The sequence below is a fragment of the Chaetodon auriga genome, chromosome 8 (assembly GCF_051107435.1).
Source record: "Chaetodon auriga isolate fChaAug3 chromosome 8, fChaAug3.hap1, whole genome shotgun sequence".
NCBI lineage: Eukaryota > Metazoa > Chordata > Actinopteri > Chaetodontiformes > Chaetodontidae > Chaetodon > Chaetodon auriga.
Genome location: NC_135081.1, coordinates 8,642,953 through 8,655,147, shown reverse-complemented (window position 1 = coordinate 8,655,147; position 12,195 = coordinate 8,642,953). Strand labels below are relative to the sequence as shown.

Genomic DNA, 12,195 nt, shown 5'->3' with positions numbered 1-12,195 from the left:
AACAGAAACAATTAATTATTAAATACAAAATGCCTAAATCATCACTGGTAGTCCAACTGGAAGTCACGTGATCAATTAGATGGAGATCACAGGTTGTAACAAGGTTTAAATTGATGGTGGCATAAATCTGCTTGTGTCTTGATTCAACGTTCTGTGCAGTGTCGTGATTCTGTTAGAGATATCAGCACTTGCTGCCAAAACGGCATCACGTGCTGACATGGAGGGGATGAATACTGCAGGTGTTATCTATTCATAATTAATTGAAATCATTTTGTAGAGATTGACTTTCACTTTGACATTAAAGGGGCTAATTCTTTGATCATAAAAAGGCACATTAAATCTACTTTGATTCAATTTTAAAAGACAATAAAACATAAATCTTCCAGTGGGGGTGAGTGCATTTTATAAGTACTGTATTTTTATGACTCATAAGGATGCATGCCTTTATCAAAAATCAACTGTGCGCTATTTTCCCATTTATGTCTTGTGGCAATAGTATAATCTAACAGTTTGAGGTGTTCACAAAAAATATGATGTGATGGTGTGTGAATCACACTGGGCTTATGAGTTATTGGTCATGATGAATATTGTCAATGTCCGTCTTGCTCAGGAATGTTTTCATTTCCTCTCCAACTACTGATATAATGAGCAGCCTCACTGCCTCTGTTGGCTCTGTTGATTGTTGCCTTGTTCCTTCATGTCGTCAGCAGAACCTTCAGTATCTTTGCTCTCGTCCTCTTCTGGTTATCGCTGTGCCTTTTCACTGAGAAGTCAAGGATGAGATGTTAGGCAAAGGAAGGAGACATATTCTTTAAATGGAATGTAGCCAGGTTGGATTATGGAAGACAGGACTGTCGATGGGCTTATCAGTGTTTGATTAGGGTCTTGACATCTTTGGTAGGCTCAAATGTGATTTCTGGCATCCAAAAACCCAGCTCAAGTCATTAAACCAGAACTCTGGATCTCAGGCTTATGTTGTCCAAATATATTCATGATCTCTGAGCCAGCGAAGGCTGTTAACATCTCTGCACAGGTGTTTGTTGACCTTTTAGCTGTCAAGTGTCTACAGACTTTCACTCAGGAATATTTCAGCCACTTGCCTTTAATGTGTAACAGGAATGAAGAGAATAGTTTATACTGTAATAATACCAGAGATTAAAGCTATTCAAGTTATACTACTGCTTTTAAAATTCTTTCAAAGTCAAAGATCGCTGTCATGACGTTTCTCATGAATTTTAATACAACATTGTCACTATCCAAGGTCATTTCAAGGTGCAACTCAGCTCTCCCTCAGTCAGTCTTAAGTTTGAGTGTTTCAGCATTTCTGTCTCGACCTGCCTGATCAGGCATCTTTCTCTGGCCCATTGCTGCAAAAAGGGGAACCCTTGCTATTACCTCTTAGATAAAAACAGTGTGCCTCTCTGTCCTTATAAGCACCAACATACTAAATGGAAAAGCCTGTGCCTTGGGTATTACAGCAAATGTTTCAGGGGGGCATTAAATGCCTTATGCCATTTCTGCTGCACTGACAGATTAGTTCTTAATATTTTGTCATCACTGTAGAGCCACAGCATTGTAAACATTCAGCTTGGGAAAGATGGCAGTCTTGCACATTGTCAATTTTGGTCTCAGTGGGCTTTGAAAGGCTGCTCCAAGTGTTTCTTGTTTTATTCCAATTTCAAGTTTTGGAAAGCAGGTTAAACTGGTTGTGCAGTCATTCCCTGTGCAGCCATGAACTTCTTCAATTATGAACCATACCAATTGTCCACTGATTGGGAGAAGGTTGTCTCTGCAATTACTTCCTTTTGGTTCATCCTATGTAATTCCCTCCACACCTTCCTGTCATTCCTGCAGTCTATCCAGAAAGCTACAGCCTGGGTTCTGTTAAAAGATCATGTCACCAGCTACTCACTATTTGATTATATTTTGGGATCTTATTGCATTTCAAACATTGCAGTGACTAGGCTGCCTCATCCGCCTAGATCCCTTTACATTATACATGTATCCTGAAGGAAATTAGACAACATACAATAAGTTGAAACTAAACTTGTCTTTGTCATTAGTTTAAAGGCTTGTGTGAATCAATCAAACATTGAACTTTAGAAATGGTTATAAATGGTAATGTTCTGTGATCCTGTCTTTCAAAATGAACCAGGTAGACAAAGTCTGGCCCACGGACAAAGGGCAAATCTAGCCAAACATTTACATAAAGCACTGCTTACTCCGTAAATACAGTACCTGAGCTATTATTGAATGTGTATATTATTTTTTCATGTCTGCTAAGTGGCGCATTTTTGAAGTCTTTTTTTCATGTATTTGATTTTTGTTATAACAGTTTGTGTATGCTTTTATGACCCTTATGTAATCTGTTTTTAATATGTTATTATTCTTATTGTTGTTGTTGTTATTATTATTATTATTATTAGTAGTAGTAGTAGTAGTAGTAGTAGTAGTATACTTGTATCAGTAGTTGAACGTTGACGTGTGTATTGTCCTGCTGCATGTCCATTCATAAAGGCTGCATTCTTGTGGTCACGTGATCAGCTCACCGTCGAATCACGTCGTTCAAATGACGTGACGCACGAGATTCAAAGTTGGCAGCAACGTCTGCGCATTGAGATACTCTTGTAACTTCGTATTTTCATCCGCAGCAGAAGCTTTTGAAAAGGTAACACAGAAGTTATCTATCTCCATGTTTTCACACGCGTGAAGTGGGTGTTCAGTACCAGAATGGACGGTAAAGTCATCGGTCCGGGTCCATACAGGGCGACCAAACTGGTGAGTTTGTTGTCAACTTAGTGTTAACGTTAGCAAGGCACGAGCAAATGTGACGTTGAAAGGCTTTGACTTTAACGTTACAGTGTTGCGTTAAATGTGTAAAATTGCTTCAAGTTACCGCTGCGAAATTAGTACGTTTATCATTTCTGTTCATTGAGTGGTCGAAAGCGATAACGTACCTTTAAACTGAGCTCAGTCTTAAGTTTATCGTTAATTGCCCTGCATGCCTGCTGTAGTATCTGAAATACCTGCGCATGTTTAGTTTGTTGTGACTGTGTTTGAGAGCTGTGCAGCAATGCTATTCAGCATTCATTATTACCTCATTTGCGAGAATAGTCGTCGGAGTTTACATTGTTGAGGGTAGCTGCGAACCCATTCAATGTAATGCTAATATGTTCACTCACTGGCTGTGGCTTGGACTCCTTTCAACTCTTATAAACTATGTACACATTAAAACACATTGCAAAATCATTCTGAATTATATGTGTAGATATACTAGCAGGTTAATGCACCCATTTCCTTTTTTGTCTTGTTGGTCTTTTTCACATTTTGACTTGTAACAGTAGAAATGGCACAGGTGTTACTAAATAATGTTAACGACAGTTCTGTTATATTCAGGTGATCCAGTGAGCTGCATCATAGCAGGACCCTGAGACGCAAGCAGCTAAATGGAATTCAGCCCCATTAATTTTATTTGCACCTGTGCCTTTGGTGCTGTTACATGTCAAAATGTCTTCTGTGAAGAAGGCCTAATGTCAAGAGAATCTCGACTGAACAAACCTGTGCTGAATCAGGACAGATGACATGCAAAGAAACACGAACAGCCATACAATAATGTTTGCTAAAAAAAACACACCCTCAAGTTGAAAGGATATGTCACAGTGGCTTCCTTACTATCTTTTTTATTTTTATCCTTTCCCTGATTGGTTTCGGCCTTTTTTTTTCTTCTTTTTTACCTACAGTTCATGTCTTTTTAAGCTTGTGTGCATTGCATTTGTGCCACCTGGTAGTTAGAGGTTATCGTTAACTAAGCTTCCAAGCACCCCATAGTAAATATATGGATTATAGTCTCAACATCCACAAAGCCTTCACCCTTTTTTTCACTCACAAAAACGTGCAAAAAAAAAGAAACACTTTCTACTCCACTGTCTGTCTCTCTCTCTCCTCTGCAACTTGTTTTAATGAACGACCATCCCTATCCCATTTCCCAGGAGCCTAAAGGCCAGCCTCTTGGCTTTTACTTATTTTAAGATTTTTAATCTTTCCCTTCACATGTTCAGCTCTTTTCGTGATTCAGACCAGAGTGAGCAGCATTTGCTTCATACAGTTTGATAATCGCCTGGGTTGTGATGACCTTGTGCAGCCTGTCTCTCTCTTTCTGTCTCTCTCTGCTTTTATCTACTTCTTTCATTTTTCTCCTGCCCATCAGGATACTTTGCACGATCTGATAATCCATAACCTCTGCACCACCCAAACAGTGTGAGCACATAATGCTCTATTTGTTTTCATACCTGCCTACATTTTTTGGTGACTAGAGGATATTAGAGCGGCCAAAGTTGTTTCAGAGCAGACTATGAAATGAAGGAAATGCACACTGTTTTTCGTTTCAGAGGGCAGGATATTTCAGTCCTCACATGTTGTATGCTTCCCCTTTTAACAAAATGTTCCAAACCGCCCTCATAACATTAAAAAAAGAAACTTGTTGAATACATAAAATGCTCTTATGCGTGCTCTATCATAGTCGTAGTTTGAGTGAAATATTTACATGCAATATCTAACAATTAGCAGCACTCCTTGAATTTGCTATCTGTGCTATTTGCTGTCTTTTTTACATCCCACATCACTTGTCAAACCACAATGTATATGTCTCCCTATTTTGCAGTGGAATGAAACTATTAAACTCTTCCGTGGAGGCATGCCGTTGAAAAGGCACTGGGCACACTTCCGCTACTATGACTGGAGTTTTACAGGATCTGAGGCTGTGGATTATCTGCATGAGCTGCTGAGGCGCAACTACAACTTTGGGCCCGAGGTGACTCGCTACCAGACTCTGCAGCTGCTCAGGAAGTTCCTCAAGGCCCATGTCATTGAAGACATCAAAGGACGCCATGGGACAGAGGACTTTGAAGACAGCGGCCATCTGTACAGGTACTACTTTGTCGTCTTGTACTGTTATTTGTATTGGTTGATAAACCAGAACGTATTGTTTTTCCTTATTGACAGATTATCCATTCCCTCTCCGGCTGAGCCCAGTGCTTTTGTATTTTTCTCCAGGTTCCCCACACTGTCTCCACTGAAGTCTTTTCCAACAAGGCCCATGTTGAGAGACAGCAGTGACCTGCCCAGACTCATTCGCTGGGATGACTACGAAGAATTGCCTCAGCGGGAAAACATTGCACCCCTGAGGTCTGCTGTCATGGTGAGAAAGAGACAGAGCTGTTTCAGCTATGCCAGTGCTTGCTTTGACTCATGCTGTGCTTGAAGTGAAGTAAGCATATGCAAACTTAATAGAGAGCAAATGGCAAGATGAGATCATTTTAACAGAGATCATTTTCATTTCCCCTCTTTGAATTACTACTAAGAGCTGTCATTTACATTATTTTGCTTATACCATACACTGAAAAATTAAAAGGAAAGCTCAATGTAATGCAGTGCAGTATACGAGCTGAACAAAAAATACTTAAATATAACTGAAAAAAATGACAGGTAAAAATAGTTTACTTGTAGTTGTGTTTTCAGTTTTTGTTCAGACTCCTGCTGCAGTTGTTTCTTTGTTGAACTCAGTTCTGTGGTACTTTTATTAGGTTGCATCACGTTGACAAAAAACTGAAAGGACTGAAAACGTATTTATTTGTATTTTTATTATTATTTTTTTATTATTATTTATTTTTTTTAACAAAGATTTCTCACATAAATGTTCTATTTGATTGAGTTAGAAGACTGACGTGTTGGATTCTTATTACACAGGGCTTTCTATGTTTCTGCATACTCAGTGTAAGTTAAAAAGAATGTTTCATTCGTGTCCCTATTCCTTTTCAATCAGACCTCAGACTTGTGGAATAAAAGGCACAGCGTAGCTATTGGGGATGTGCATGAATGCAAGCTCATACGGAGGAAGGAGATAACCGCAAAACAAGTGGACCACATCTGGAAATCAATGACAGTTGCACAGTATGTAACCCTTCAATGTACCTCATTACAAACTGCTCATGTTGTTTGTTATCTTTTGCTCTAGATCAGTGGTTCCCTAACATTTTTGGACCACAGCACCCATTCAAAGAAAATGTCTCTTCATCGCACCCCAAGCTAGTATAGCATGCATATATGAACACAGACGCTTATAGGTTTCAACAATTTTATATTATATTATATTCAGGTGTTCACATTTAGTCAAGCATTCAGGTGAATACCAGGAGATGATGTTTGATTCTCACCCCATTCATAGCTTGGTCTTAAAGGGACAGTTCACCCCAAATCAACAATACATTTTCCCTCTTACCTGTAATTGTTATTTATCAAGCTAGATTATTTTGGTGTGAGTTGCAGAGATCTGTAGACATGGGCCGTAGACTTGTCTGTCTTGTCTCGATTGTAATGGCACCAGATGGCAGTCGGCTTGCGCTGCTCAAAGCGCCCAAAAAATACATGTGAAAAACTGAACAGCAGTGTCTCTTTCCAGAAATCACAGCCCGGCTACTCGAGATAATCCATTGACCTTGTTATGAGGAGTTTCATGAAGAAACAGTTATCTTTCTACTGAGCTACACGCGACATCTGTATCACTGCTTTTCTAATTTTTGTCACGTGTGTGCCTGTGTACCATTTATGTGCATCGCTGATTATATTATATCAGTGTTAACTGACATAATACACGCCCATTCTCAGTCACTCAGAATAAAAGCCATCAGGTCATCTGATAGAGATAAAGATTTAAAATAAACAATGAATACAATTATATGTGTAATTATGTTAAATGTACTTCTTTCATTTTAATCAAAATTAAAATTAGTTTCTATTTAAGGGCTACAAGGAGAGGGAAAAAAAAAACTGCAGGCTTTTTAATGGGATGAGTGAGCTTGCTGTTGATGTGGATGTGCAGGTGTGACTTCACTGACAAGCTAGCTCTTATCTTGTTTTCTTGTATACAGCAATGACAGAGCCCCTTCACACATTATGATGTTCAGAACACGCAATACCACAGATATCCAAGATGTCTGTCTTCCACAAGCAGCCAAAACCTTTCCAATAAGTTGTAACCGTGCAGCCTGGGTCTGATTTTAGCTTTATTGGTGGGCTCAGATTCAGTCCTGTTAGACTGTGTTAACACTGTGTGCTTTTGTTTTTTCCTTCTGTTTTGATTTGTTAGGAAATGTAACATAAAACCTTATTAATGTAATGTGACAGTAAAAATGCACACAATAAATGAACAATGCTATGATAAAGCTGCACCCTTGACCTGCCTGCAAGGCGCCCCAGGGTGACATGGACCCACTTTGGGACCCACTACTTCAGATGTTTAAATAGCATCTCTTTTGTTTTAGTTTGCAGGGCGTGCTGGGCCTGACGTCACTGGATGGAGTTTTAAACCCGGCACACGTGAACGGCAAGCACATTGTTCACAATGTGTTCAGCGTTAATAAGACGGGCATAGTCGTATTGGAGAATAAAGCCGGTATGCATTGATTCACAATTGCAAGGACAATTGTTCAGCAGCAACTTACAAGAATATTATGACTCACCTACTGTATCTCCTTTTGCATCTCCAGAGGACATGCCATACTGGGTTATATCAGCAATGAAATGCCTCGCCAATTGTAAGTTTACATCTTCTGCTCACTCTAAAAGTTTATATTAGAAGCATCCCCATCTGCTTTGGGATTTAGACTTCAGTGGGTACAAGCAGCTGAAGGATATAAGTTACAGTACGTTCTAAATTGATTCATGAGGACGCTAGTCTGTAAACAGACGCTACAGTTTATTTTTCACTAATGACAGTTGAGAGTAGGTATACGTATACACACACACACCATAAAATCTGAAGTGCCACTTGGCATGCTTACGCACATGTATTCAACATTAACCAGGGTTAACTGTACGACCCCAAATCCAAAAAAGAAAGAACACAATCTGTTAGCATGTGATTGCATTCTGTTCTTATTCAAGTTTAACATGGAATGAGGGCTGTGCATTTCTAATTGTTACGTATTTGTCGTAAAGCACTAAAAACTGCATTTGTCTGCTTTCTCAGGGCCTAATGGCAATGAAAGCAAACAGCCAGTGTACCCGGGTTTTGAGAGGGATGTTCTGAGAACAGTGGGAGATTACTTTCAGAGACTCAAAGAACCCCTGCTGACTTTCCAGCTATATGAAGTCTTTGTCAACATTCTCAGTAAGTGACTCACAATGTGGATCCACGACTGATATTTGTGCTCTGCCACAGATAAACAGCTGCTGGTGTTCAGTTTGTCTAGTCGGCATGTTTGCCCTCAGGAGCAGGACTATTCTTTTCCCATATCTCTGCAGGTTTGCTGCAGGAGCAAGAGGTTGCCACTGAAGCCCTTCAAGTCAGCTGTCTCTTACTGCCTCCTCCAAACCGAAGACGCCTCCAGCTTTTACTGCGTCTCATGGCTCGGGTCTGCCAGAATCCCCACCTGCCTCCACTCAATGACTTCATTGCTACCCGCACACTGGTACATGTTACTGACAGTTATTTGCTACCAGTCTTTGTGCTGCCTTTCTGGTTTAGCGAGGTTAATTAAGAGTAGGATTGTTAGGAAATCCCACAAATCAGCATTCTAATTTAAGGACACAGAATGTCATGAACAAGGAATATAATACAAATATGATAGTCCTGCAATTCACACTGCCTTTATAAAGCTTGTAAGCAAGAGCATTTAATATTGTGCAAGAGGCTTTGGAAAAAAATCCCGCACTGTGTTCAAATTTGCATGCTAACATAGAGCTGAATACATACTCAGTCAGTATGTGCTGCATACTACCCGCTAAATGAACAATGAAGTCTGCCATTCCCAGCAGACTGTTCACACTGAAGTATACTCAATAAACCATACCAAGTCAAGTTTCCCTTGATTCAACCCTCCTTTGATAACTATGACCTGGATGACTGAGAACATTTGATATACTATGGATAAGTTGAAAATTGAGTATAGTATATTTAGAGAAATATGCAGTTCATGACTCTAAATTGTCCATAGGTGTGAGTGTGAGTGGTTGTATGTCTGTCTATGTCGCCCTGCAATCGGCTGGCGACCGGTTCAGGGTGTATCCCGCCTCTCGCCCATTGCCAGCTGGGATAGGCTCCACCCCCCCTCAACCCCGAAAGGGATACGCGGGTATAGAAGATGAATGAATGAATACAGTTCATGGTCAACAGCTCCAGACTTGCACTCTTTTGTATTAAATTTACGGGTCATATATGATACTGTGTTTACACCTGAACTATAGAACCATAAGATCTGAACTGCCCTTTCACAGCCTCCAGCACAGAAGCATTTAACCTTGATGTTTTATTAGCAATTCAGATTATATTAAGTATGAATTTAGGCTGTCTAGATGATACTCCCAGTCCCCGTCTGTGTGCATACAAAATTCAAATATTAAAATCTGCACAAAAATGCTGTGTGGTCCAAAACGTATTACTTTGGATTGATTCAACAGGTGCTCATATTCTTTACGCTTGTGTCATGTAATGAGTATATTCAGGTTCTAATCCTTTTCCTTGCGGTCTCTGTCCAGATGGTGCAGATGTTCTCACACTGTGTTCTGGGCTCAGTAGACGAGATGGACTTGGATGAGCTGCTTGCCACCAAACTGGTGACCTTCATGATGGAGCACCACAACACCATCTTCCAAGTTCCTTCCAAGCTGCGTCACCAGGTTGAGGAGCACCTGTCCCACCTCAAAAGAGTTCAGGTCGGTACGCTCTGTGCAGCTACGGGTCATGAATGGATTTATGAGCAGGGACAGTGTGCGTGAGGAGGCCTGTGCAGGTGGTGCTCTCTGCATCACAGTAACGTGCACCCACTTTCTGCTGCATCTGCTCCCTCCCACAGTCCATGTATACCAAGCCGTATCTGTGCATCATTTGTGAAACAGTATGACAGTTGTCAGATTGGTTCCGTCAACTTGCCACACACCAAGTGTGGAGACAGTGGCTGGGAAATTTAGATATTAGATAAAGCCACGTGAAATCAGGAAAATTACATCCATTATGTTAATGTGAGTGGAAAGCACTTGAGGGTCTTGATGACCGTCCGTTTAGTTGTGGGTTTAGTGTCCCATCTGGCAAAAACCCTTTTGAGATTTTCTTCTGAAACAAATTTAGATTTGTGATAGACTGCAGCCGGAATGGAGGTGGAAGCAGCCAGTCAGCAGCATTATTGCATGCTGATGATGATTGGATGAAATTCTATTTACTGCATGAACATATGAGAGTCTCTCATCATTGAGGCAATTTCATGAACTCGGTTTAAGCATCAATATTATTAAAGCGGTATTGTTCATAACAGCACCGTCACTGCTGCGCTGAAGCCTGATGTCCCTGTATCTGGTTTGTATCTGTTGCTATGGGCAACACTGTAAAGGTCAGAAACAGGACCACAGTCTTTAGGGGTTTTATTCACTTTTCGCACCGCCTGCTTCAAGGTAAGCCTGTTTTCCTTGTAAACCTGTAGTAACTATAGAAGCATCTCTTTCAATAGATGTGGGATCACACACTGTATCAGACGTAGACAGGCGCAGCGGCACAGTTTTCTCTTACCAGTTTGTGCTTCTCCTCACGATCGCCTTCATGGGCTGGAGGTTTATTTTATCCTTCCATGCACAGTTGGTTCATATTGATGCCTGCATGTGTTTTTCTTTTGGCTGGCACGTCAGAAAATGGAGGAAATACAATCTGTGTTCAACGTTGTTTGGCCTACAAACGAAGGCCTGATTGATCTCGTTGTCCAACAGTAGATGCATAAGCTTCACATCCCACGCAGCGAAGAGGATGAAAACATGATTCCATCTGAACTGAATTCTCTAAATGAGATTTTAAAACTGTAACCACCCTGCACACTTAACATATTATTTATATTTGCTAGTCATAATATATTTCCTCATTGAAGTGTTCTGGGGGAGACGTAGGCATAACCATCCACCCACTGTGTTGTGTTTTTAGTAGAATTACAGAAAGGGTAGTTCCTAAACCCCCTGTACAATAGTGGATTTTCTACAGTTAATGTCACTGACAGAGAAACTGGATTTTTGTAACTTTTAAGCAGGTAAGTCAGTAGCTTCACGTTACTGGCTGCATATTATTTTTTTGTGTATATTTTGCAGAAATATCCTGTACTTTATTTATTATTGACAACAAAACAGGGGTGTACATATCCAGAATATCAGTTTGTGTCACACCAGTGTAAATCACCAAACGTGCATTTGTTTCCTTTGTGTCCTCCATCAGATCAAATATGCAGGATCAGATACAGACTTCAGCACATCTCCAGCTTTTTGTAAGCAGATCAGCAGGGTGGAGTCTGAGGAGCAGAAGGTGATAGGAACACAGATCCCGCTGCAGGAGCTGCTGGAAGGCCTGATTGCAGACAAAGAGCTGCCTGCCAAGGACAAGAGAAAAAGGCTCAAACAGGTATGGCTGCACTGTTTGGAGAGAAGGCATGTTAAAAGAACAACCTTGTTAAATGTAGAACTCAGAGGAGGCTTGATGGTCAAAATCAGACTAGTTTTGAGCAATATGCTGTGGAATGTGCATCTGAGCCATTCATTTTAAGAATGTGCGTGTGTGCACATGTCCCTACGGTAACGATGCATATCCTCCTCCTTTCAGTTCCAGAGGTCGTACCCAGAAGTCTACAACAATCGGTTTCCCACTGAGGAGAGCAAAGCTGCTGTCATACCCGAGAAAACCCCACGACTCAAACCTCCACTCATGTTCTTCAAACTTAAGACGCCCTTCCAGAGGAGCTGGAGTTTCAGGGCATGATCTGCCACCACTGACACGTATGCACTTCACGCTGTTGAAACAACTCAATCTCAGTGTCATAGATAAAGGATATAAAGAGCAGTGTGGCTGTAATGGAGCTCTGGCCACAGTGTTGGTCACACACACACACACACACGCACACATTTGGTCAATTGGCATAACTAATGTTTAAAACTGATTAGTTGAGCTTTGTAGCACTGTTGAACTAATAATGTCAAAGGTCAGTTCATATAAATAATAATAATAGTTCCAATAATAATAATGAGACATTCCCACTGAAATATTGAAAACTACAAACAATGAATGTGGATACATTTTTACTTATTGTGTTGCTAGAAAACTTGAAGAATATGTAGGAAATGATCATTGATGAACAGTGAGAGAACCACTCATATTTGTTAAAATGAACCCAT

General features: G+C 40.5%; 1 protein-coding gene across 1 annotated transcript; it reads left to right on the top strand.

The window, feature by feature from the left end:
- The first annotated feature begins 2,629 nt into the window (after positions 1-2,629).
- Positions 2,630-11,891, top strand: LOC143324822 (DEP domain-containing protein 1B-like). The gene is made up of 11 exons (XM_076737576.1): positions 2,630-2,778; positions 4,661-4,926; positions 5,053-5,197; positions 5,822-5,949; positions 7,320-7,450; positions 7,545-7,592; positions 8,027-8,167; positions 8,302-8,468; positions 9,535-9,711; positions 11,246-11,428; positions 11,627-11,891. Exons 1-11 carry the CDS (start codon positions 2,731-2,733, stop codon positions 11,780-11,782), a joined length of 1,590 nt encoding a protein of 529 aa, XP_076593691.1. The 5' UTR covers positions 2,630-2,730; the 3' UTR covers positions 11,783-11,891.
- Positions 11,892-12,195: the final 304 nt, after the last annotated feature.